A 26,224-nucleotide genomic window follows, 5' to 3' on the forward strand; every position below is an offset into this window, starting at 1 on the left:
GAGTTTCATATTGCATAAGTGAACATGATGTTTATTTAATCTTATTAAATTGACAAAATCTTTGTCAGAAGACTTTTAGCTGCTCCTTGTAGAAGAGAATGTCAGAAACAGATAATCAAATCAAAAAGATCGAAAATTGTGTTCAGAAAAATTAGCAACAGTCTTTTTCACTTTAGGAAAAACAAGACAGGATATGTGTGCATATTTTTGGACTATCGGGTGAGTCATCATTCGAACAGAGACGATCTTTACCAACAGCCATTTCGCATTGCATTTCCCATGGTGCACCGCTGCTGTCACAACAACACTTCGCCATTTCAGGTTTCGGGGGGGGGGGGCGAAAGTCCCGCTACGGAATTAGGTCAACCGAGCGGAGGTGCCAGGCTGTGGCCGATTTTTCATTGAAAACATCTCTTACCTGTCCTCTATCGTCAAACGACTTGGTTCTTGTGTTCCGATGCGTGTTATTTGGTTGGTGCGAATGAGCTTTTCCTGCGTGGGCCCGGGCTGAAGTGTCAAGTCGGTTGTCGTATTTTCCTGCTAACAGCTAGTAAGCTAGCTGAGTGTAAACAAGAAGGTAGGATATGTGGCCAAGCTGGCTAGCTATGTTGTAGTTAAACAAGAAAATATGTCAGTATGAAATTAGCTGTGGGTCACTCTGTAAATAAAGTCTTGAATATTACATGGGTGAAGTATTATTTGGAGGCAGTACCTACCTGCTTAAGCATGGCCTTCAGCTAATATAGCTTAACGTTATATCAAATAATAGACACGTTTCTTCTGAAATAAGCAATGTCAGATATAATGTTATATATAATGTTAGTGTATTTTAATAACTATATTACTTTTGAGAGATTTGAACACTTTAACAGTTAACATGTCTTTTTTTCTAAATAATGGACATAGACATAACACATAAAAGAGAAACATAAAAAATACAAGAACAACAACAACAAAAAACAAAACAACTATTTGCTGAAATATTGTCATACACTTGCAAATGCACACATACATCTACATACATTCAAAGTTACCAGTGAAAGCACACCTACATTTATGTAAAATGTCAAAGATTGTGATTTTATACAAAGTAGGGGAGTTTATGAAGTAGGAACCCTCAACAAAAAGCAAGAGGGAATTCAACCTCTGTTAAGGATGTTTTAAAATTTTCAGATCAAGGCCGGGGATTGAAAAAATAAAGTTTCAATGAAAAAATAGTCTACACCGGTAAGTAACAAGAATATTGTTTAGCTGGATATTTGAATCTAAATATAGTCTAAATAGTAATTTTGTGACATGAAACCCATCAACATATAAGAAGATTTATCTGATGTAGTGCTAGATCTATCTTGATTGGGATCAATCAAGCAAATCAAATCCCCTGCCAGGATGAGTTTATGTGTATCTATTTTGGAAAGTGAGAATGCAGTGTTCATTATCCACATTAGGTGCATACTGTATGTACAGAGAGGACTGGTGTTTGGGACAGGCAACCTGAAACAAAGTGACTGTTAGGATCTGCTTACACATCAGTTGGAGTTAAAGTGAATGGATTTATTAATGTAATTTTGCTGTGTAGTTAAAACATCTCTGTGCTTTCCCATGCTGGACTATAACAAGCTGGTTATCTCCATTTTCCAGGATGAAGCGGATTAAAGGAGGAGAGGAGGGCAGCAACAGCTCCTCCAGTGAGAGCCCACCAGAGGCTTGCAAGAAGGTGCGGAAGCAGATGAGGGAGGAGTCAGAGGCAGAGGTGACCAGTGAGTCACCAGACAGTGATTGGTCACGACTGCCTCAGGAACTCCTGCTACACATCTTCCAGTACCTTCCACTACTGGATCGGGCTTATGCCTCTCAGGTGTGCCGCGAGTGGAACCGTGCTTTCCACATGCCCGAGCTGTGGAGATGCTTTGAGTTTGAGCTTAACCAGCCAGCCAGCTCTTACCTGAAAGCCACACATCCAGACCTCATCAAGCAGATCATAAAGAGGCACTCCAACCACCTGCAGTATGTCAGCTTCAAGGTAAAAGTGGAAAAGCTGTTGTCTTTGTCGAAATATGCGTCCTGATTCTGGGCTTAAGTGTTTACAAGATGCAAAAAAAAAATTTATGTTCCTGAAATGACATTCAATCTTTGTTTGTACTTGCCAGGTGGACAGTAGTACGGAGTCTGCAGAGGCAGCATGTGACATTCTTTCACAGTTGGTTAATTGCTCACTGAAGACCTTGGGGCTCATCTCTACAGCCAGGCCCAGTTTCATGGAGGTTCCAAAGGTATTATTAACATAAACACATGGGGTCTGGGTCTTGATAGTATCCTGACTCTTGTCATTGTAGTTAATGGTTTCATTTTACTATACATTGCACATTTTTTTCCATGGTGGTATCCTTAAGGCTGTTGCTGAGCGTGTTAATAGTTGGTTGACAGGGTAGTTTTTGCATTCACTTCTTATCTGAGGATGGGGCTGAAAAGCAGTGTCTGTTCTCATGCATGGCCAAGGACAAGGATGTAATTACTTCCAAGGCCTCACACAGGTTGTTATTTTTGCAAGTTTTATTTTGTCTCACTTAGTGCATTCTTGAGATTCTTTCTATGAACTTTTAAAAATCATACTGCCCGGGGAAGCTGTCACCAGTGTATGAGTTAGTTTATGACGTACAGCATTATCATCATTGAAAATGGAAACTTTGGCACACACGTACAGTATTTATGTCCCCGCGTGGTCCATATCCCGGTCTTCTATCTAGGAATCTATTTTTAAAAACAACAGAAACCTGCTGAACCTTTGCACGCTTAAGAGGCATTATCTGTCACTGCAGAAAGGAGATATTGAAAGTGTTGCACCTGTTTTTTCTCTTGACTGATTGTTGGCCTACCAAAAAAGTACTCTTCTTCTTTCTGGATTGAAGGGGTTGCAGGGGTCATGGGATGCAGCCAAATCATAATTTGGCATGATGATTTTCCTGAGCTCTTTGCCCTTATAGCTACAAAGCTGTGACTTCTACCAAAACACTTAACTCACATGCTTGTTTCTCAAAGTATACAGTTGTAAAAGCCGTCTCTACTGTTTTGCCTCTTTAAATCCATGTACCAATCAATGAGGAGGAGATACAGACAAAGGGGAGACTGCTGTTTTTATGTTTTGAAACAATTGGAGATCCCAACACGGTCATAAAAATTATAGCTACAGCAGATGTTTTCATGTCGTCCACCCAGTAGACCAAATAATAGAAAAGTCCAGTATAATGCAGCATTGCAAACTACAACCTCCAAAGTTACCATAAAGTTGGATCACCACCTCTCTAAAACAATATCAACAAAAACTGCACATTATATTGTTCATGTAGGTAGGATTTATTGCAGTGCTGTTGTATTAGACTGCGTTAGTTTTAGCTAGGTGTACCTAACAACAAACTGGCAGCTAAGTGTAGGTTAACATCAAATGTATCATGTTGTCCAGTGAAAAGCTTGTAAGGTTTTTCTGCTAAACCCAGAAATTTAGTATTTTGTGCAAGAATAGAAATTTAAGTTCTTTTGAGATATATACATTTTTTTTTTTAACAGTAACATCACCGTAACGCAGCACAATTGAGAAGTGTTCACACATTCAAGCCTCTCTCTTTAATTGTTGTCTGTGAGCTTCTGTAAAGCCTGTTAGTTCTCATTAATTAAGTTCAAATGTAATAATCTAAATGTATTAATGTTAAGTCTATTATTGATAATTATACTTTGTATTAGTGAATTTGAGCCACTTGGTTTTTTACTAAAATCCATGCTACTAATCTGTGTGTGTTTCTGTGTGACTGATAGAACCAAAAATTAATTTCATAGGCAGTACATATCGGCCACCATCCTTCCAAATATAATTAATTAAAGTATGGCCACCAAAAGCTGAGACCTGCCATCTTGGTAGCCACTTCTAAAAGGTGCTGTCGTCCTCTGACTGTATTATAATTCTCATTGTGCCATCTTTGTCCTTCCACAGTCTCATTTCATCTCAGCTCTGACTGTGGTGTTTGTCAACTCCAAATCGTTGTCCTCGCTGAAGATTGACGACACGCCAGTTGATGACCCATCTCTGAAGGTGCTGGTGGCCAACAACAGTGACACCCTGAAACTGCTGAAGATGAGCAGCTGCCCTCACGTCTCCCCAGCAGGTACAGTGGGTGCAAAGACTCCTGTAGCTGTTTCAGTGCTTAAGCTAAGAGGAGGCAGGCTTGTCATGTTTTTGTCTGTTTGTTTTCTTTGTTCTTTTATTGTGGTTGTTGGATAATATTCAAAGCAAAACATTTTCAAGCCATGCCTATGTTGCACTGTCAGCCAAATGTTTTGGATTTCCATTTTTGAGTCACAAGGCTCTAAGTGTTTTCTATCCAGTGGCTTATTTAGAGCCTGTAATTTTTTTGTCTGCCCTACAGTGTTGTCATTTCATGAGGTGGACTGGCAGATGTCGCATTATATATTAGGAATGAACTGTTATGTGTTTATCCTGTTTCTCCCTCTTGCATACATTTTCCTGGAACAGTTATGCTATAATAATAACTGCTGATTCAACTGCAACTTGTCTGGCAAATGTAGTAGACCTTTTTTTATTGCTCAGGAGCACATTTTTTCCCCCTCCTGTTGATTTTCATGTTTTCAGCAATTCTTTATTTCATGATGAGTAGGATAAAAAAAACAATCTGTCCATATTTGCAGGGATCCTGTGTGTGGCAGACCAGTGTCATGGGCTGAGAGAGCTAGCACTAAACTACCACCTCTTGAGTGATGAACTCCTGCTGGCCCTCTCCTCGGAGAAACACGTCCACCTGGAACACTTGCGGATTGACGTGGTGAGTGAGAACCCAGGCCAGCACTTCCACACCATCAAGAAGAGCAGCTGGGACGCCATGGTGCGGCACTCACCCAAGTTCAACCTGGTCATGTACTTCTTCCTCTATGAGGACGAGTTTGGCCCTTTCTTTAATGAGGAGATCCCCGTCACTCACCTTTACTTTGGTCGCTCAGTCAGTAAGGAGGTCTTGGGCCGTGTTGGCCTCCACTGCCCTCGTCTGGTGGAGCTGGTGGTGTGCGCCAATGGCCTGCGTCCTTTGGATGAGGAGCTGATCCGCATCGCGAAGCACTGCACCCAGCTGTCAGCCATCGGCCTGGGCGAGTGCGAGGTTTCCTGTAGCGCGTTTGTGGAGTTTGTCAAGATGTGTGGCCGGAGGCTTTCCCAGCTGTCTATCATGGAGGAGGTGCTGATTCCAGATCACAAATACTCGCTGGATGAGATCCACTGGGAGGTTTCTAAGCACCTGGGCCGGGTCTGGTTCCCAGACATGATGCCGACCTGGTAAAGTGAAGCCAAAGAGTCGCAGTCCGTCAAGTTTGTGGTGTGGAACATTCATGGCCTCCATGTTTGCGTTGAAAAGCCTTTAAATCAGCTGTAGTGGAATGTTTTGTGCCAACATGGAGAGCATAAACTTGCTGAACTCCTGTGTGGTGTGGAGTTTAGGGCAGGGATGTAATGTGGCACCTGACTGCTACACAGTGTTATCATGTCATGCAAACACCACAAAAATCTCTGCCTGTTAGCTTCAAAATGGACCATAGAATCCTGCTTTGCCTAATCCAGAGACAGAACTCGCCAGGCTGGCTTCTTCATTTAGTAAACAATCAGCACACAGACCATTGCAGGTGCAAATATTTGACAAAAAAAAAAGCAATGATTTTTTTTAACCACACTGAGTTATTTGGACATTGTAGTCTGGTTATGATAATCTATATTATGAGAGATGTCTGCGTGTGTGTGTGTGTTGGAGGGGGGGGGGGTTACGTATGCATATGTGAGTGTGTTTAAATGTTTTTTAACATTGTGGAGTAATTTCGGACGATTAGGTGCACAATTGTGTCTTGTTACACTACCACTTGGCCTACTTATATCCAGTCTGAGATAGCAGCTCTCTACTAACAAAATATGTCATTGGAGGTTTAAAAATGGCTGCGATGTTGGTTGTATCGTATGTGACAGAAGGTGTTTTGTCAGGTGTAGTCAATGGGAGGATTTACCTAATTTTGCAGAATAGTGGCTGGGTCCTACACCCTAAGTTTAAACTAATTTAAACAGCAGTAGTGTTGACAACATCTTGCTTTTCCTCCTCGCGTGAGCTCAATCATGCATCAAAAAAGAAAACGTGACTGTTGAAAATGTTAGAAGTTGGCCAGGAGAGAATGTATATAGGTCTCTATCTTTGTGTTGATTTATGTCATGGATTTTTTTATTTATTTTATTTTTTCTTTCCTGCATTGTGCATCAATTGACTTGACAAATTAATTTGCTTGGTTTTGTTTAAAGAAGGTTTCAGTACAGTCATAGATTTCCGAAGCACCTTACATGAATACCAAATGATAGTTAGGACAAACCCAAGTCCTTTTGCCCTAATGAATGCAAGGAAACAATCTTTATAATGCTCCAACTTTTCTCTTAGACCCAGATTCTAATGATTTATTTACACTGTACTAGGACTCTGTTGAATCAGATACCAAGGACAGTATATTGAAGTAATAAAGCTATAATTACTGATAAAAAGAGAAATAATTCTATGTAAATATAGATAGTGCACAGAAATGTCTGAATTTGGAGGTAGATATTGGTGAGTGCCCAACCTTCATAGTGAGATTGCTTCATAATAAGTCAATAGTAGTCTGCGACTATTAGCACACTGGGAATGCAAAACTAACCCTTTGTGTCTCAGGTGCATTAAATGAATATATTTCCTATATAGGTTTCATTTTTATCTTCTGCTATTTGCCTGTTTAAGCTCTAAATCTTGGCTCGCTGTTGTGAATATCTGCCCTCCTCTTAGCCCACATTTGGTCTGTATCATGTTACCACATCGTACATACAGGAGAGGAAGCAGTATTCATCTTGTCATTACACAGTCTTTGCAGATATCACTAGTGCTTCTGTCCAAAACATCCATTCATTTCAGTCGAAAGAGATTTGGCAAGTTAGATGAGTGAAACAAACTTTTTTTCCTTTAAGAAGGAAGTCAAATGCATCTGTATATAAAACGCTGTGTGTTTGATTATTATGAATAGAAATGTACTTATTTCTTTATTTTGCCCTCTGTCAGGGTTTGACGTTTCCTTAACCAGTGGCTTGTGTCTTTTGTAAAACCAGAGTGTGAGTTATCCTTTACTAGATGGATCTTTTTCATACCGTAGTCACTAGAGGAGATGAGCTGTGTAATTTATTGATATGGATACTGCTTTTGTAATTAATTTGTGTTTTTCAGTTATACAAAAGAAGCATTCATAACCAGCAAGAAGACCAGCAGCAATATTAGTTTTTTTGGGGGGGGTTTGACACTTCCACCCTCTGTCACTGTGATGTTGTTGCATGAAGGTGGTCAAAAAGTTTTGAGTCCACTACTACAAACCTTTAATCATTTATCAACAGGAGAGATTTTAATAAGTAATTTTAATCCAAAACAAAACCATGCAAATCTTAAAATTACACTCCAGTTAGTGAATCAAACCCTCTGCATAGGAATGCCATTGTTTGTGTCTTAAACTGTGTGAAAAAGGATTCGTTTTCCTGCAGGACGATGGCACTCAAAACACAATGAAGTTGTACTGCACCTGCTTGAATTTCAGGAGAAAGTAGTGCCGACTTATGGCTTTCTCTCCACCAGAGTAACCAGATCTGAATCCTACTTATCGTTTTTATGAAATTTAAAAAAAGGAAAATGTGAAAGTTAATTTAACATCAGAAGACACTTAATAAGATAAATTGTAAAAATCTGCATAAACAGGTAGAAGGATAACACAATAATGAGAAATTGCTAGCAAAATCACAATCAAACCTTTTGACATAAGTCCATATCTGTTAAACTATAAAAACTACATAATTGTTTAAGAAATCTAGTTTGACTGTATTTTAATTATAAGTTAAACAAGTTATCGGTAGTGGACGTTGCATGTCATTAGGATCTGTAGATAACCCAGGTCTTGTTTTTTATTTTTTTCTGCCAGACTTCATTCTCCTTATCCATGTCATATTAAACAAATAATGTAGCAGTAATGTACACTAAAACTGACACATATTGCAGGAAGTACAAACGCTTTGTATTATTGGATTGAACTAAGTCTGTTGCTAGTATTGGTCTCTTATCACTGAAGTAGATACCTGTACTGATTGTCTGTGCTCATGTACGTTAGCATCTCAGTGGTACAGTAACATATCTCCTGATTATTTTTCATAATTTGTGCAGTGCATTAAACGGTTGCCGTGACAGCAGCTCTAAAGTGAAGCTGGTTTTAATAATTTTCCTGTTGTCTTTGTTGGCTTTAATTGGAAAATTCAGCTGGATGAGTAAACATGTTTCACTTAAATACAGCTTAAGAGGGAATATGATTGATGTTCCATCATTAATATGTCTCTTGTCAGTAATTGTTATTTTAACATAATTTGTTCAGTCCTCCAGTAAGGTTTATTAGGAGTAAGCTGGTGTTGACAATGCTGTCCTTTAGTTTTTAGTCCTTCTGTATGGCAAATGCTTTGTCTACTTCGCTTTACTGGTCACCTATTTTGAAATTAAAATTATGGTTTTGGACATGTGATCTTATACCAGTAATTAAAATTTGTGAATGTACTCTTTGCATTTCTCATTTTATTGTTTTCCACACTGCCGTCATCATCGTGCATATTAAGCGTGTGCTCAAGGATACACCCAGTGCATTTTGGTGAAAAACACTGAATGTAGACAGAATCTCAGAAACAGAAAAATATATATATATATATATATATATATATATATATATATATATTTATTTAAAAAAATTAATATATAATTAATATGATATGAAAAAATATTATTTCTGTATAAACAGAAAATATTGTACATCTTTGTTTACAACCAAGCAAACTCCATCTGCTTATGAAGATCATGTGATATGATTGAAAGCTCCAGAACAGGTACTAAATGGACATTGCTGTTTCAAGGGTCAAGAATGAACTTTGAACCTCAACAACTATTTTGATAATTTATTAATTAAGTGATTTACTAAGAAAAAATGGCAAACATTTGCTGATTTTTTCCCCCCTGCTTTTTATTATTGTTAATATCTTTGGCTTTTGGACAATCGATTAACCAAAAAATAATTATTTGCACTCGTGGATGAAAACACGAGTAAAAGATTTATGCTAAGGCAAAGGCACTTCTTCATATGTGATCTGCACATAGGGAGGCTTCATTGGCAGATGCCAGTACTCAAAGTTGTAGTAGAGGTAGAAGCTTTTGTCCAACACAACCTTTTTATAAGCCTCCAGCAGACTGACAGCAAAGTCTATAAACGACTGGTGTGGTCTGAATGTGTGGTAAAATTTACGGATGTCCACTGCCAGATTCTTCAGAGCAGGCTGTCCGAATATGGCGCTGTCATTGCCAAGGTAGGTGGGCTCTCCGCTGTACAGGTAGATCTTGGTGTAGTTGGTTTGTGATCTGCTGGATAATTTGGCTCCCAGCTCAGTCAGTTTCCTGTATGTGCGATGGACAAACTGGGAGCAGTCGTAGGATTCAAACCACACTGTGGCGTTAGGGCTGGGGTCAGAGCGAACTGTCCATGTCTCATAGTAGATCCCAGTCTCGTTGTCATCCTGGACCCACTGGGCCATGTCATTAAACTGGCTCCCTGGAGAAAGAAACGTGTTAAGCAGGAAGTAAAGAAGGATCATTCAAATATAAAAGAGCATCATCCGTATATAGAGAAATACAAAGATGTTTTTGTGGCTGCCCACAGTTATTCCTTTTTTATGCGGATGATTTCTAATATATGCAGCCATGGTTCAATGGCCAGATTAAAAAGAAGGAAAACCACACTAGTCTGAAATAACTGGACTTGCCATTGGCAACGACAGCTGATTTAGGATGAGCGACCAACATCTCAATCAATCAATCACCATCATCATATACCTCCACTCTACCTGGTCAAACCTTCAAAAGGATAATGCTGTTTTTTTTTCTCTGTTTTTCTTATTTTCAACAAATGAAAAGACCAAATCCAACAATGTATTACTCGGTCTCTCAATCCTCTCCGACTTCTTTACCCTGTCTATGGCACTCTGCCCCAAAGATGTAAATCTTCAAAAACGGCTAACAAATATAGTTTCATTTAAACAAAAAGTCGTAATTTCCTACAACAGCTGGACACTGTAGTTTTTAACAAACGTTATTCAGACAGGAGTAAATAGGGCATTTGTTGGGGACTATTTTCGGATTACAGATTAATACACATTTGGTGTACTAATGAGTATTTACAGCATCAGAAAGGTGTACGTGGGACTGACTCGGAACTAACTGCAAAATAATGAAGGAACATGTCCCCAAGTGCAACTGTGTGGCTCATTTATGTGCTTTTAATAGTTTTAGGACAACAATGGGACGGCACAGAAGAATAGACTATATCAAGCTTACAGCTACATAAGAAATACTTGTTAGTAGGATCAATTCATTGTTCGATTTGATAAAAATGGAGATTATCACCAGCCTTATCTTTTATTTATATTAGATGTCAGAGCATCCAAATCCACTCATACTGTATTTATATTTTCTGTTGGCCTCTATGAGCAAAGATACAAGATTACACATGAAGTTTTACCTGTGACTTCTCCTATTTTCTCCAAGGTGCCATTTTGTGACCAGTGTAAGTCATCGATGCCTTCAAAGAGGCAGGCAGCTCCCTGGTTGCACCAGAAAGGTGCATACACCTCGGGCCTGAGGTGAGGGAAGGTGCAGTTGCCCAGCTGAAACAGCTCATACCACTCCATGGTGTAGTTGGCCCCCGTATCTGAACTGCTGAACCCAATGGCATCATGCATGATATGCTGTGAACCAAACAGAAACATTATGTTGGCTCTCTGTGTGGACATGGGGGGAAGAGTGTACAGCTGTGTTTCTATGAATAAAGTTGCAAGTTGCACTTCCATTTTAACAGCCCCACTATATTTAATTACCCGTGTGTGTCATATATATTCTGTTTTACCATCTACAGCAACAAAGAAGTATCTTCATTTCAATTCAAAGAATAGACCACATTTAGTTTTAAATATTTTATCTGTAATCTGTATTTTTATCAGTTATATGAACTATACTGAGCACAGGAGGAATTACTTTATGTAATGAAAACAAAATTACATTTAGTACAAACTCCTTATATACTGACTCATTTATTATTTTAACTTGAAACCACAATCAATACTATTAAGAAAATAATAACCATAACAACCAATTTCATCAAAAAAGCCGAGAGAAATGTACAAACAAGAATCTCTTTGAGACAAAAAAGTTAAAGATACATTCTTTTTGCAATTTTATCCTAAACTACAACATATGCACGGCAAACCAGTTAACAGAAGGATTATGTATCTACAACAGCATTACCAGGTTGTTTGATGCATTTCTACAGACTCTGGTAACCCTCACCTCAATATGGTGATGTAGAAAGAAATATCAGCAACATTGTTTTAACTGACAACGAGAGGATTAATGTACTTACAAATTTCCCCAGCAAATCTCCATATTTGAATTCCCACACAGGTGTTTGCAGTCGATAAACTGAGATGACATCGCTGTCTCTCATGTAGGGAGCCCGTCCGTCCCGGTCTCCAGTGGGACAGAACGGGTAGAGAGCTTCGCAGTAAGAGTCCACAACAGGGCGACGATCAAACCGTCTGTTGATGACATGAGAAATGCAAGGAGAGTTTATACCACTACAAAAGCTTTTCTGTAACGTGGTTCGCCAGTATTAAGTCACTGGGGTCTTTATTCAGTTAAGATTTGACCACCCTCAGTACACTGACAATCTAGACAATCTAAAATATGAAAGTCCATATGGTCCATTTCAAGGTTGACCAGTTCAAGCATAATGGTTTTTATTTAAGATAATACTTAATAAAAAATGTATTCCTTGTGTTTTCACAAATAATGCAACATGTTCATAAATATGACACTAATAAATTCCGAAAGGTCATATAAATCAGAAAGTCACTTTAATTCAAACTCTGATCTTTTATTGCACTGAGATTTTTTATGCACCCACACATGAGACAGTTTTATGTTTTGTCTTGTCAATCATTTAGCTATGTATCTTATGGCTGAAATAACTTGAAAGGCTACATTTGATGGGGATGGGCTCATGTTTGGTACCGATACCTATTTCAAAGTTGTGTTTTTCATTGAATATGGTGACAGGGTTCTTCAGATATAGGAAGTATTTTTGAGATTTGTGCACCTTAATTGTGCACTTCTTTGCACAATGAACAGACCCTGGTGATACAGGACACCCACAACAAAGGCTTGGAAATTAAAAAGACATCAATTAGGTTGTTCTGTAAAATTATCTGTTTTTTTCTTATTTATTATGTAGATTAGGAAATATTTATGATTGTGTCATGTGATTTCTGTTGTTCAATAAAGATGGCCCTGTATCAATCAATCATCCATCATTACTTTCATTACATTAAACATACAACTGTCATCTTTAGTACTGTTGTTGCTCAAAATACTACTTCAGTGGTGGAAGAAGTACTCAGATCTTTCACTTAAGTAAAAGTAGCAATACCACAGTGCAGAAATACTCTGTTACAAGTTAAAGTCATGCAGTTAAAAAGTTACTTAAGTCAAAGTACATAAGTATTTGAATCAAAATATATTTAAAATATATTATTACTACTATGATTATTGATGTATTAATGTGTACATCAATATTTAATATTTTAATATTGCAACTGGTAAATGTGGGTCTAAATTAAATGTGTATATATACTGTATATATGTGTGTGTATATATATATATATATATACTGCTGGGTAGCTTGTAAATTTCCCCCCTGGGGATCAAATATCAAATATAATTTATTTGTTGATTATATTTTGTATTATTAATCTGAATCTGGAAAGTAACTAGCAAGTAAAGTCATCAAATAAATGTAGTTTATTTGCCTAGTGAAGTAGTGTAGTTGAAATATAAAGTAGCTGAAAATGGAAGTACCTTAAAATTGTACTTAAGTACAATACTTGTAACTTGTACTTGGTTACTTTCCACCACTGATTAAATTCAAAACTTGTTGTATTGTATCACACATCCCTAAAATGTGATTTCTCATATGCTCATACAGCGAGATGCTCCAGAGTACAAAGTCATAATTTGTCAAACTGACTTCAGATCAGCTAAAAGGTAAAAGCTAAAATGAGTATTTCCATTTTATGCTACTCTCTTTATCTACTCCATACATTTCAGGGGAAATATTGTACTTTTTACTCCACTACATTGTCTGACAGCTATAGTTACTAGTTACTTTTTACATTAAAAACCATGAAATGCATATATGATGCAGTAACTAATCTACCCAGTAGTATACAAAAGTATCTAAACTTGACTCTACATTGACGAACTACAACATTAAAATGCTCTTACGTGTATTCGTTAGTGATAAAAGCAGAATAATAATATTCTATAATAATTGAACACTGTGAAAGGAGCCATTCTGCATAATGAGGACTTTTACTTTTGATACTTTAAGTACATTTTGCTGATGATACTTCTGTACTTTTACTTAAGTAACATTTTGAATGGAGTATTTCTACTTATACTTTTTAAAGTAAATGATCTGAGTTCTTCTTCCACCACTGGACAACACACAGATTATGTTTGCAATTCAAATAACGTCTGGCAAACAGTTGAGGGAAAGTTTAACATCTACATTTGGCTGATCTGGAGGGAAACGAGCGATAAATAAACCATAAACGTGTCTTAAGACTCAGTCAATCGGAAGTTAGGGCAGGAACTTTTTCTCCTGCAGTTTAACCTTTCTCCAAACAGATACTTTAGTTTCCAGCTGTCACATGACTTAACGTTACAGACCAGAAGCAGCACGGGGACAGGAAGCTTTACTGTCTTCATACCTGTAGGGAACGGGCCACTGCTGCTGTCCATTATTCCTGAGCTGAGCCACAACATGAAGAAACAGGAACAGGTTTAAACACAGAACAGCCTCCGCGTGACTCATGTTACAGCCTCAAAATCAGACGAAAAGGCAGACGTTGGTGAAATGGCTTTCCCATGATCTTGCCCGTCTGAACTGCCTTCCTCATTACTGGTCACATGGTTTTGACATGACATCACATGACAAGAAGAATCAGGTGAAAGAAACATTGTACAAAATGTGGAAATAATGGCGTCTACTAAGAGGCGCAACTGCACTATTGTGTTACGCTGTTTTCATTTGCATCAGCGTTTCCTTTTCTAAATGTTAATTAATTTAGAAACACCAGCTGGGTAGCAGTCTTCAGGTTTATACACAAGATGGAGCTAAAGCACCGAGGAGCGCCGTTTAGCGCAGAAGAAGAAGAAGAAGAAGAAGAGGAGGCAGAAGCCAGTCCGCCATGCTTACCCTGCTACACCACTGTGGTCGCAACGTACTGACATTCAGGACAGTTCAGACAGTAAATAAAAGTTACTACACAACACAGATGGGTAAGCGCGTGGCTGTGGTGTTGGCGGGCTGCGGAGTTTATGATGGCAGCGAGATCCACGAGGCCTCCGCTGTCTTGGTCCACCTGAGCAGAGGAGGTGCTAGTGTAAGTTTGATACTGTATGCTGTGTAGTTTTGTGTGCGCCAGGGGGAGGCTGGAGAAAGTGTGTGATTCACTCTATAATACAATGCAACATGCGCGGTAGTTTCGCTCTTGTTGTTTTCATTGTGTGTTTGTGAAGTTGTTAGATACAGGTTAAACCCACCTGAAGTGCAACTGAAATGAATCAGAATCAGGTCTAAGTAGGTTTTCACATACAAGGAATTTGCCTTGGTATTTTGGTGCATAACAAAAAACACAGTAAGAGAAAATGAAAAAAGCAAGTACTGCAAACGTCAAGAATCACAAATATAAAATAGAAAAAATGACAATAAAAATAAAAAAAAATATTTAAAATAGTTTTTTTTTAAATGAAAAGAGCTGTGCCATGTTTGAAATGAAGAGAATGAAACATGCAAAATATTGACCAAGGAATGTGCTAAAGTATAAAGAATATGTGCAATGTACAGAGATAATAATCCTAAAGATGTGCATTAATGTAACGCATTGAGTCAGATTTGGAGGCTTTACGTTAATGTAACATGTAGTGTCCATGGGGTGGGATAAGAGTCTGCGTCGGTGGGGGTCCCGGACCTTGTTGATGATCACAAAATTAAACTCAGAAACTGATGCAGTGGTGATCACAGATCCCTGTGTGGCTCTCCTTAGTTTAAAACAGATGGAGGCAAGACACCACCGAACTTGTCTTTTATGTACAGAAATGCAGCTACAGGTGAGGACATTCACTGCTTTACTGTGAAAGTGTTGCATACCAAGTATACCCTCCTTTCTGGTACACTTACTGATAACTCTGATCAACGAAGTCACACATATTGTGCATGACTTTAATGCTTTTAAAGGATAGGTTCTCCTAACATTTTGGAAAAAAACAAAACAAAAAAAAACAAAAACAAAACGGTCACTGTAATAGTCCTGATCATACTGGCCGTAAAGAGTTCCCTTCTCAACACAATCCCAGCGATGGGGGACAAAATCCACAGGCCTTGTTATGTGGGGAAAAAAACTAATTATAAAATTCAGCTCAAGGTAATATGAGGCTTCAGCAGTTATCTTCCAAAGTTTGTCTTTTTTAGTATTAAATTCCCTCTCTGTGTTACTAACCCTCTGCTACAGCTCAGCAAGGAAACACACAATTAGTGGATTCAAATAAATAAAGCATACAAAGTGTGTGTGTGTGTGACAGGGATATGTGTGCATTTGGGGCAGAGCTTTTCTTGAGTCTAGTGCATAAACGATTAGGTTATTTATCAATTAATCAATGTTGTCAAGTAACTGACAACAATTTTGATAACCGATTAACCGTAAGTTATTTATCAAGCAAAAATGCAAAACATTCTCTGGTTCCAGCTTCACCAATGAGACGATTGGCTGCTTTTTTCAGTTTTATGTCAGTGTAAACTGAATGTCTTTGTGTTATGAAATGTTGGTCTGACGAAACAAGCAATTAGCTAACATCATGTTGGATTTCAGGAACTTGTGATCGTTTTTTTTAAGATTTATTCATATTTTATAGACTGAAAAATGAATTAGTAATGTGAAGAAAGTGAAACTTATCATTAGTTCCTGTCCTAATGGTTTCTGTTTGTTTTTTTTATGTTGTGAAATGAGAGTCCTCACTTTTTGTTTTATGCACTGCAGGTAAACATGTTTGCCCCCAACATTGACCAGATGCATGTGGTGAATCACCTGAAAGGCGAGCCTTCTGAGGAGAAGAGAAACGTGTTGGTGGAGAGCGCGAGACTGGCCCGTGGAAACATCCAGGACCTGTCTAAACTCAGTGTCAAAGACCATGACGCTATTATATTCCCAGGTTTGGTCAAAAGAACACAACAGCCTACTCCCAGACCAAGAGGATTTCATCCTATTGTGTTGTTAAATGCTTTGTTTATCCAGTCAAATGCACTGAAAAATTCTTCAGATGCTCCTCAGTAGCAAAAGGTTTGATAAAATATTGTGTCCACTGTGATAAATACCCCATGAGACTAAAATTGGTGGCGGTTTTTGAATCATTTATATTCCTGACTAAAAAAACTTTTCTCCTTCCTAAGATTGCTTGAATAACTTTTCAGTGAACAGTTTTTTCATCTTTAAGAGGACTTTAAGTGTCCTTGATTTACCCCTGTGAAACTGATCGAGCACTTGGCTTCTGCATTTCTTTTCAGTCAAATACACGTCTGTCCAGGTGATTATTGTAATGAGTCTGCTGTGCAATATCCGTCGTCTCATTATAATCTTAATAAGCTACACTCTACTTGACAGTTGCAGTACTTTGACAGTACTTTGTACCGTATTATTATCATCAACCGGTAAACCCACTTTGTACTTAACACTTTGTACTTAACATTAATTTTATACTTATACCCACTTGGTACTTAATTTATCTGACCTGTATTATAGTGTATTATATTTTTTGCTTAGTACTTCTATTCCCGTGTGCATTGACATGATAGTGAGCTGCTGTAACAAAAGAGTTTCCCCTCGGGGATCAATAAAGTATTTCTGATTCTGAATCAAATTTTTGCAATGTTGTTTAGGTGGTTTTGGGGCAGCGAAGAACCTCTGTACATGGGCAGTACAGGGAAAGGACTGCTCCGTTAATGACGAGGTTAAGGCCACGCTGCAGGCGTTCCACGGCGAGGGTAAACCCATTGGCCTCTGCTGCATCTCACCTGTTCTGGCCGCCAAGGTATTTCCTGGCTGTGAGGTCACCGTCGGCCTCGAGAAGGATGACAAGTGAGTCTAACTTGTCTGAGCACCCCAGCTATGTCTTAAAGGGGAACTCCATCGATTTTACACATCAAAATCTGTTTACAGGTCTTGGGGACTACTGCATATATGATAAAAGTTGTATAAATCCTGCGCAAAATATGATAAATTGCCTCAAGTGACATAACCTGAGTCAGTGGCGGTTGGGGCTGAAAACTACAAAAATGAAAACAGTCTCGGGGGTGAAGAGTTAGAAAGATGTGAGCTTACCAAACCTCTGCAGCCTGCTCTTCATCTCTGCTTGAGGCTCGTGGTTTGAGGCTACATTAGCCACTACTAGCATAACACACCTGAATCTTTGACCGAACTGTCAGCAGTCGAGTTACATTGTGGGTAATGTAGGCGCCAGGTTTGACAAGTAAGAAAATGTGTAGAATATAATTGACGAAATCTCTGCCTCTTTTTAAAACTGTCCAATGTGAGTCTGACAGTGTTATAGTAGTGCAATGCTAAATGGGTGGAGTACTCTTTTAAAGGATTATTATGGTTTATTGCAAGCTTGGTCTTTCATAGTTTTAGCTGTTAGTCTTTTTCTCACCAAGTTAATTGTTAAGATCTGGCAACATGGCAGAAAAAATCTGACCGGGAGAAAAACACAAGTGGTCAGACAAACCCCCTGGTTAACCAATCTTACTTGGGAAAAAAAATAAAAAAATGCAAGTTGTAAAATTATTACAGAAACTGTCAGTTGGAAACCTGTATCACAGTTTACAGACCTTTTGAGCATGACACATTTAATTTAATTTCACACACACATTGTTTGTGTGACAAATAAACCTTCCCTTTAAGCAGCTTAACACTGTGTGGTGCCTCTCTTTTGTCTCTCAGGTACCCCGACACTACTGACACTGCAGCGGCCATCAACCAGTTGGGCTGCAAGCACGTGAGTAAGAGTGTCAGCGAGAGCCACGTGGACGAGAAGAACAAGCTGGTCACCACTTCTGCTTTCATGTGCAATGCTCCAATACACGAGATATTTGATGGAATCGGATCGATGGTGCAGGACGTGCTGAAACTTGCTTGATTCCACTAATACTCAAAAGATGGTGGAAACAGAAAGAAAAGCATGGGGGTGGGGCAAATAGAAGCTGCCTGCTGAACTGAGACAATTATAGAAGGATGTTACAGTAACTCCTTGATCAAAAGCACTTCCAGATTCTCTTAAAATATGCATGTATTTGTAGTAGTAATGTACAATACCTGGTCTAATTTATTTAAAAAAATATCTCTGTTTGACTCAATCTTACTGGATAATATTCTGCTGCAGTGGATCAGTCTCATGATGGCAATGTTGATAGAAAATCAACAGCAGGTGTGGTATTGTACAAAAAAATGCAATAAAATGAAAAAGTTCACTTTGTCAGTTCACTTTATTTCAGACCCTTTATCTAAGAAAAGATGACAGATATAACACACTGGCTTCATCAAAGACCGTATAATCAACTCCTCGTGCTGCATAACTGCTTGTGCTGACTACTTGTCATTCTCAGATATGAACCCAAGACTGAGCATTCTCTCACTCTCTCAATGTTTCCTATCACATCAATCACGCCCTCCACTCCCTCTGTGCACAACACTGAAGAAGCATTAACACTGAACTTCCCCACCAGGTCCTCCTGACTCAGTGGCTTCCTCCAGTGGCCATGAAAGGTATCACATCTGGCCACATATCTCTGCCCCTGATCGGTTTCTATCTCAACCTCACAATACATCTTGTCAAAGCTTGGTTGGTTATCTTTAGGGGTCTCCACGTTGACTTTGGACATAAGCTCCTTCAGAGCAGGCCGGTTAAACTGAGCTTCACTAAAGGAAGACACTGTCACTTTGTTATCCAGCAGGGCGGAACCGGCGTTGAACTGAAATGAGTGCCTGGCTTGGTGCTCTGTGGCAGGTAAGGGGCAGTCAATGTACTTGGATGGAGGCACTCGAAGTGTGACATGCCTGATGAGGCTGAGGTCAAAGTTCCCAACTGTATTTTCAAGCTTTGCTCGGGCTGCCAGCGCTGCATCCACAGCCCAGTGCATCCCCAGATGAGCAGGGATGCACTTGAAGGCCACATCCTGATCTTCCAGAATCCATTTAAAGTCGCTGGAAGCAGAACCTTCCATTGCTGAAGGACTGTAGTCCTTGTAGTAAACCCCAAACCCGCAATCCATATCCAGGATGGCTGGATTTCCCTCCAGACCCATCTGGGCCAGCTGAGCGGCCTCCAGGCCTCTCCGAGCAGCATTTCCTATATGGAGAGGTTTGGTTTGTGTGGCGGCGTTGGCCAAGGGAGCCCCAGCAGAGGAGGCTGCGATAGCCAGAGCATGGCAACACTGTGCCGGGGACAGACCCAGGAGCTTAGCTGAGGCCGCAGCACTACCCATCACCCCAACAACACTGGGAGGGTGGAATCTGAGAGTGTCGGGGAAAAGGAAGAAAAATAATCAAAATATTAGGGTCTCTTTAATTTAAGGTTTTAGGTTCTGATTAGAGCTGAAATTATTAGTCGATTAATCGGTTAGTTCATTGACAGAAAATTACTTGGCAACTATTTTCATAATCAATTATGTATTTTTTTTAAGCATAAATGCCAAACATTTACTGCTTCCAGTTTCTCAAATGTGAGTGTTTGCTGCTTTTCTTTGCCTTATGTGATAATAAACTGAATATCGTTTGGTTTTAGACTGTTGGTAAGACAAAACAAGCAGTCTGAGCACGTCACCTTGGGCTTAAGAGAAATTGTGATGAGCATTTTTTTTCTGACATTTTATAGACTAAATGATTAATCAATTAATCAAGGAGCCCTAGTTCTGATACTTCTGATGGACATCAAAGGTTCAGTTTAACTTAACACTTTTTTTTCTAGTTTATTGCCCAGGTTTTGAGACATCTGTCTCTCAGATTTCTGCTGGCGCTGTTTGTGGTGCTCACAACATAAAAATATATATTTGAAAAACTTAACAGCAGTTTGTCTTATTTTGAATAATCTACAGACCTCGCTGTGACTATTTTTTATATTGGAACTACTTTCTCCTGAAGAAACAGACTCTATGAAAAGTGGTGACAGTGAGTTGTATGGATTATCAAGACAGGGACGGGGTTTCTGGAGAGAGATGTTGAATTCTTCAAATGTAATTTTTCAATGCTGTGAGTACCACAAACTAAAATCCATTCACCACCTCCACCTCTAAAACTTCAAATAAAACCAAAACTATCTGCATGGCTAGATACCACTAGAGGTAGGTGTTGTACTTTTCGTCATATGGGTGAATCAACCTTTTAACACTGAAGTATAATACAGTGTACATTAACTAACAATTGAACAGAAAATTTGCACATTAGTCCAGAACTCAAACAGTCTGATGTTGGTTATTAGTATTAAATATCTCACCTTTCAGGGATGTTGTAGGCCTCTTTGGAGAACCTCATGAGTCTGCCCTGCACTTCAATGCCAACATTGAAGGCCAGCAGCAGGTCTAGACCAGAGGGCTGGCTGGGCAGCGTCTCTGCCAAGGCCAGCAGGGCTGGTAGCACAGCTCCTGAAGGATGAGTAGCAGGGTGCCAAGTGTCGTCAAAGTCCATGGAGTGAACCTATTACCAAACAATGTGACAGAACAGATAATCCAAGATCAAACCACCACCATATCATGTTTATGTTTTCTATATATTATGATGCATTTATTTGACCAAGCTTACCGCAATGCCATTGACAAATGCAGCGTAAAGAGGAGGAAGAGTTATCTCTGATTTACCCCAAACACTGCTCCTCTCGTAAGACATGAACAACTGCAATCAGACAAATTGATACGAGCATTGTAAAAGGGATTATATCAACTAACTATTGAAGAACTACAGGAAGTAGACTTTAAATGTAAACATCTCATAGAAAAGGAAATTAATCCCAAACAGTCCACAATAGTGGGTCACAATAATTCAATTAGTAGTATTTGTCAGCTGTAAAAGAAATGTGACAGTCAGTAGCTTTGTATTTTAGTTTCAGATCAACACAGGCAACTTCTGATGAGGCCAAATGAAGAAAGATTTAATGATGACACTAATAAAAATAGATATAGTGGATATGTAGTATATAAAGGGCTGACAAATATTGCTAATTAGTATTTAGAATTGAATGTAAGCCAACTTTGTGTTGTTTTCAGTCCTACTTTAGTTACGTCAAAATTAAATCTTTCTCATTAGGTGTTTAAATGTTTTTATATGATGTTGACTTGACGTATTTTAGAAGGCATAGTATATCCTCACTCCAGTCAAGCAGTTTAATGTACCTGGCTGTACTTGAGAGCTTTGTTGAAGACAGCTGTCCTGGTTCCCAACAGCCCAACACCCAGGGTGTCCAGCATCATCCTTTTGCTCTTGTTAATCACACCATCTGTCAGCTGAGTGGTGTTGAGGGCATGGATAGCAGCTCCAAAGCTCTCTGTAATACTCTGGAAAGGTGAAACAAGGCCAGTCAGTCCAAAACTCTAACAGGCAAACCTCCCCAGTAGAGAGACAGAACAGTTGTTAAGGATCTGACCAAAATATGCTGCATCTATTTGTCTTTAAACCCAAAAATACTCTCCAAAAAGTGGCTAAATTGAATCTCATATAGTGAAATGCAGAAAATATGTAATCTAAGAAAATATGTAAGTATGAAAGAAAACAGCAATACCTTGCGTAGCATTGTTGTAGCTCAACAATGTCTTCAAGTGACAAAACATACAAGGGCAGGCACCTTTTATAGGTCATTTCACTGTCTGAAGGCTGGCCTTCCAAATTTCCAAAGTGGGTAAAAACCACCATGATGGGAAGTAGGAACTTTCACAATGACTGGGTAGCATTTTTGATTCATTTTTCCTTATTTTGCCTGCATTGCCAAATCTACTAAATCTTTTTTTTTACTTTTACTTACAAATGCTACATCCTGTACATACTTTATATCCTGCACTTGTTTATTGCTCTTCTGGTTAGACCTAAACTGCATTTCGTTGCCTTGTACTTGTACATGTGCAATGACAATAAAGTTGAATCTAATTTGAATCTAATCTTGAGCTTTAAAGCTCAAAGCAGCTAAAATTCATCAGAATGAACCCATGCCATATTGTTGTTGGCTGTTTTTAAGCCTGTGGGACTGTGAGAATATAATGACAAAAGTGGTAAGAGGACTTCATTTTGGGTCAAATAACTGACTTGGACAGAACAATTATCTGCTGTCATTCACAACCAGTTCCTTTTTAGGATGACGGACACTGGAAATTCAGCTTTCTGCAATGGGAAGTTTTGAGCAGAGACATTTCACAAGTCTCAACAAAATCACTGACACACAATCACATGACAAAAAGATGTTTGGTGTCAAACAGTGAAATGAAGTGAAGTGAATTAGAAGTATGAAGTAGCACAGAATGTATGTTAATTATACTTAAGTACAGCACTTGAGTAAAGGTACTTAGGTACATTTCACCACTTTCCAGTGTGTCAATACATTAGTTTTATTTATCAATTCATTTCCAAATGGTGTTTCTCCATTTTAATCAACTGAACACAGTATGTTAAAGTTACCATCTCTTGGGGTGGTTGGTTTTCTAGAAGTTTAAGATTCTGACCATGAAATCACAACATCACCGGTTCAAGTCTCACTGGGAACTTTTGTGCCTTGGCTTACAGTTGGGTAGAGTACACATATGACAGTAGAAGCAGCTAACAATTGTATTTTGTACACTTAAATGGCTTTTACGAACAGTCACAGACGTGTTCAGTGTTGTTGATAACATAACATGTTGATGATTGAACCAAATAGATCACTTAATGGATGTACAGTAATTTACTGGGTGGCAGAGATGGTGTGTGTGTGTGTGTCTGTGTGTCTAATTTATTTTAATCACATCGTGGGGACATAATGACTGATCTATGTATTTCAAATAAATGTAAATATGCATAATCAAGTTGTTTTTTTCACATCTAAAACCTGTTTTGGCCCAGTTCTCAAGAATCACTGCTATCTTTTATTTGTGGAAAAAAGGTTAACCATTATATTTATTTTTGGTGAGGGATAGGGTTAAGTGAAGGTTAAGGTAAGTGTTGGGGTTAGTGGTTATGGTTTTTCTTAAACAAGACTTCAGGGAATGAATGTCATGCGGAGGCTCTTGTAGGCTACGTCTAACTTTGTGAGTACCAATTTGAATTTTAAACCTTGAGAGTTAACATTTTTGCACTTCTTACCTCTCCAAAGGGCTGTTTGAAGGTTAAGACTCTCTCTCTCTCTCTCTCTCTCTCTCTCTCTCTCTCTCTCTCTCTGTGTGTGTGTGTGTGTGTGCGTGTGTGCGTGTTAGATGGCTGCATTTCCATCAGAGTTACAATGGGTGTCACTCTTTCCATATTTTCCAACCATTTCTTGATTTCAGATGGAATAACTCAGGCCACCTGTTTTCTGGTTATGGATGTATTGGGATTTGTAAAAAATCTCAACAGAATTTATTTCATTAACACAGGACTTTCACACCTGAGACTGGTGTTCGTTTCCCGTGTGAAACCAATGGTCAACAGCGAGTGTTTTAAGGAAGTATTTGTTCTAACCCAAACCATGATCTTTTCCTAAACACAAGACTTTCACATGTGAGACTGGTGTTCGTTTCCCGTATGAAACCAATGGTCAACGGCGAGTGTTTTAAGGAAGTATTTGTTCTAACCCAAACCATGATCTTTTCCTAAACCTAAAGTAGTTTTGGTGCCTAAACCTAACCAAACTGCGACAGTCAACTGAAATAGTTCTCAGCAAGCTTTATTTTGAAAGTCTAACCGGACGTTGCATATGTATTATTATTTTAAGGGTAAAAAACCCGTGCAGACACGAAAGATACTTCCGATTTAAATACATTAGTTTGAAAGTCATGCTGAGTGTCAAAAATGGAAAATTCGTGTTCATATACCCTTCATGAATCCTAGCTTACTACACTTCGTGACTATTTCACGAGCTGCCGTGATACTGAGTAGAATTAGCTTAAATCATCATGAGAGGGTAGACTACATTTATATTTATGCCAGACAGCGCAGGAAAAACACAAATGACACATAACCAAATGTGGGTTCTTGCTTTAAGTGATGCTGGAAGAGAGACGAGACTACACGTGGATTTGCTTTCTCTCTCTCTCCTACATGCACGCGCACACACAAGACTGCAAGACAGTCATGTTATACTAGTTAAATAAATGTTAATTTAGCAGTCAACCCCCCTCCTCATGCACGCACATTTCATGCACGTGGTAAGCCCAGTCTTCATATACAAGCCGCTGCCACTCAGTTGCTCAGTGTTTCCACTGATCCCACATCAGTAGGCTACAGCTGCTCAGAGAAGATGGCACTGGCCGACACAGAGCGCGGAGTGTCCAACTGCGGAGACTCAGGCTCCCCGTTTTCAGAGATTATTGAGCTGAATGTCGGCGGACAGGTTTATGTTACCAGACACAAAACTCTCATCGCCGTCCCAGACTCGCTGCTGTGGAACATGTTCAGCAAGAAGTCACCCAAGGAGTTGGCGAGAGACAGCAAAGGGCGCTTCTTCTTGGACAGGGACGGGTTCTTGTTCCGCTACATCCTAGATTATCTCCGAGACCTGAACTTGGTCCTCCCGGACTTCTTCCCCGAGAAAAGTCGACTGCAGAGGGAGGCTGACTTTTTCCAACTGCGGGACCTTGCCAAACGCCTCAGCCCCCGGGTGAGTAAGGACAATTCAATCAGCGAGGAGATCAGCCAGAGTGACACGGAGGAAGGTGCGCAGCAGTGCGGCTCCTCCGGCGGCATGGAGACTTTACGCACCATGTCGGTCAGCGGGGCCATGCGCTCCCCATCACTGGACTCCAGAAAGTCGGGCTATATCACGATAGGATACCGCGGCTCATACACCATTGGCAGAGACATCCAAACCGATGCCAAATTCAGGAGAGTGGCGCGCATCACGGTTTGCGGGAAGACGTCTCTGGCCAAAGAAGTGTTCGGGGACACGCTGAATGAGAGCAGAGACCCGGACAGGCCCCCGGAGAGATACACATCGCGGTACTATCTGAAGTATAATTTTCTAGAGCAGGCATTTGACAAGCTGACAGAGGCGGGCTTCCACATGGTGGCCTGCAGCTCCACAGGCACCTGCGCCTACACCAGCAATGATCCAAACGAGGACAAAATTTGGACAAGCTACACTGAATATGTCTTCTGTCGGGAATAACTTACAGTAAACGTGTCGTGTTGATGTAAATAGACATTTCATAATCTAGAGGGGAATGTCTTTAAAAAGTATTGCATTTGGTGTATTGAATGGTAACGTTTGTTAAGGGCTAGTGGCTGCAAAATATTGCTCCATTATCCTGAGAATAGCCAAATAGCAGTATTACCACTTCTGTGGTTAAACCAGAGACACAAATTAGTCCCTAAATAGATTCTACACAAACGACTTTGACAGTTTGTCAAGAGAAGATTGTGCAACTTGAATGTGTAAAGCGAGCAGAGCATCGTTTGAGTTGACACACCCATCCAAAGCCCCATTGGAAAAAGCACCAACAAAATGCCTCCATCTCATAGAACTGCATGTCAGTGTTTCAGTCATATCTGACTCAGTGCTGTGTGAATTGAGCGGCATCCAAGAACAGACAAGCAGCAATTAGTATTCAGTGTCATTGTAACTTCTAGGCTTGCTTGATCACATGTTTGGCCAAGTTTTGTATTATCTAATAGGCTCTTATAGCAGTTCTATCACTGACATGGTTGTAAGTGTATGTGCTTGATTGGTAGAGTTGTATTTGTTAAACCTGTTCAGTTGAAATAAAATCTTATACTCTGCTATTCACA

At 39.3% G+C, this 26,224-nt stretch overlaps 5 protein-coding genes across 6 annotated transcripts; 3 read left to right on the forward strand and 2 right to left on the reverse strand.

The window, feature by feature from the left end:
- Window positions 1-293: 293 nt before the first annotated feature.
- On the forward strand, window positions 294-8,639 carry fbxl3a (F-box and leucine-rich repeat protein 3a). Of its 2 annotated transcripts, XM_044217598.1 has the most exons (6): window positions 294-577; window positions 1,174-1,227; window positions 1,642-2,023; window positions 2,151-2,273; window positions 3,986-4,157; window positions 4,699-8,639. In XM_044217598.1, the coding sequence occupies exons 3-6, from the start codon at window positions 1,643-1,645 to the stop codon at window positions 5,337-5,339; spliced, it is 1,317 nt and encodes a 438-aa protein (XP_044073533.1). In that variant the 5' UTR covers window positions 294-577; window positions 1,174-1,227; window position 1,642; the 3' UTR covers window positions 5,340-8,639. The 2 variants fall into 2 exon arrangements, with proteins under 2 accessions (XP_044073533.1, XP_044073532.1); XM_044217597.1 differs by lacking the exon at window positions 1,174-1,227 and having other exon boundaries at window positions 295-577.
- On the reverse strand, window positions 7,403-14,090 carry cln5 (CLN5 intracellular trafficking protein). Its single transcript, XM_044217599.1, has 4 exons — window positions 13,949-14,090; window positions 11,542-11,716; window positions 10,645-10,870; window positions 7,403-9,678 (listed from the first exon to the last, which is right to left on the reverse strand). Exons 1-4 carry the CDS (start codon window positions 14,050-14,052, stop codon window positions 9,191-9,193), a joined length of 993 nt encoding a protein of 330 aa, XP_044073534.1. The 5' UTR covers window positions 14,053-14,090; the 3' UTR covers window positions 7,403-9,190.
- zgc:162944 (uncharacterized protein LOC569993 homolog) lies at window positions 14,075-18,759 on the forward strand. The gene is made up of 4 exons (XM_044217601.1): window positions 14,075-14,623; window positions 16,277-16,448; window positions 17,173-17,371; window positions 18,233-18,759. Exons 1-4 carry the CDS (start codon window positions 14,429-14,431, stop codon window positions 18,426-18,428), a joined length of 762 nt encoding a protein of 253 aa, XP_044073536.1. The 5' UTR covers window positions 14,075-14,428; the 3' UTR covers window positions 18,429-18,759.
- On the reverse strand, window positions 18,756-22,130 carry acod1 (aconitate decarboxylase 1). The gene is made up of 5 exons (XM_044217596.1): window positions 22,059-22,130; window positions 21,673-21,834; window positions 21,086-21,175; window positions 20,781-20,980; window positions 18,756-19,801 (listed from the first exon to the last, which is right to left on the reverse strand). Exons 1-5 carry the CDS (start codon window positions 22,068-22,070, stop codon window positions 18,844-18,846), a joined length of 1,422 nt encoding a protein of 473 aa, XP_044073531.1. The 5' UTR covers window positions 22,071-22,130; the 3' UTR covers window positions 18,756-18,843.
- Window positions 22,131-24,427: 2,297 nt separating this feature from the next.
- kctd12.1 (potassium channel tetramerisation domain containing 12.1) lies at window positions 24,428-26,224 on the forward strand. The gene has a single exon (XM_044217600.1). It carries the CDS (start codon window positions 24,738-24,740, stop codon window positions 25,602-25,604), a length of 867 nt encoding a protein of 288 aa, XP_044073535.1. The 5' UTR covers window positions 24,428-24,737; the 3' UTR covers window positions 25,605-26,224.

The sequence above is a fragment of the Siniperca chuatsi genome, linkage group LG12 (genome assembly GCF_020085105.1).
Source record: "Siniperca chuatsi isolate FFG_IHB_CAS linkage group LG12, ASM2008510v1, whole genome shotgun sequence".
Lineage (NCBI taxonomy): Eukaryota > Metazoa > Chordata > Actinopteri > Centrarchiformes > Sinipercidae > Siniperca > Siniperca chuatsi.

Coding starts and splice junctions, on each gene's coding strand:
- fbxl3a (XM_044217598.1), top strand. CDS start 1,643: ATGAAGCGGATTAAAGGAGGAGAGGAGGGCAGCAACAGCTCCTCCAGT. Junction 2,024..2,150: donor TGCAGTATGTCAGCTTCAAG/GTAAAAGTGGAA, acceptor TGTACTTGCCAG/GTGGACAGTAGTACGGAGTC. Junction 2,274..3,985: donor GTTTCATGGAGGTTCCAAAG/GTATTATTAACA, acceptor GTCCTTCCACAG/TCTCATTTCATCTCAGCTCT.
- cln5 (XM_044217599.1), bottom strand. CDS start 14,052: ATGAGTCACGCGGAGGCTGTTCTGTGTTTAAACCTGTTCCTGTTTCTT. Junction 11,717..13,948: donor CAGTGGCCCGTTCCCTACAG/GTATGAAGACAG, acceptor TGTCATCAACAG/ACGGTTTGATCGTCGCCCTG. Junction 9,679..10,644: donor GAAAATAGGAGAAGTCACAG/GTAAAACTTCAT, acceptor TTCTTTCTCCAG/GGAGCCAGTTTAATGACATG.
- zgc:162944 (XM_044217601.1), top strand. CDS start 14,429: ATGCTTACCCTGCTACACCACTGTGGTCGCAACGTACTGACATTCAGG. Junction 16,449..17,172: donor TGACGCTATTATATTCCCAG/GTTTGGTCAAAA, acceptor AATGTTGTTTAG/GTGGTTTTGGGGCAGCGAAG. Junction 17,372..18,232: donor GGCCTCGAGAAGGATGACAA/GTGAGTCTAACT, acceptor TTTGTCTCTCAG/GTACCCCGACACTACTGACA.
- acod1 (XM_044217596.1), bottom strand. Junction 21,176..21,672: donor AAGCTCTCAAGTACAGCCAG/GTACATTAAACT, acceptor GTCTGATTGCAG/TTGTTCATGTCTTACGAGAG. Junction 20,981..21,085: donor CATTTGTCAATGGCATTGCG/GTAAGCTTGGTC, acceptor GTTTGGTAATAG/GTTCACTCCATGGACTTTGA.
- kctd12.1 (XM_044217600.1), top strand. CDS start 24,738: ATGGCACTGGCCGACACAGAGCGCGGAGTGTCCAACTGCGGAGACTCA.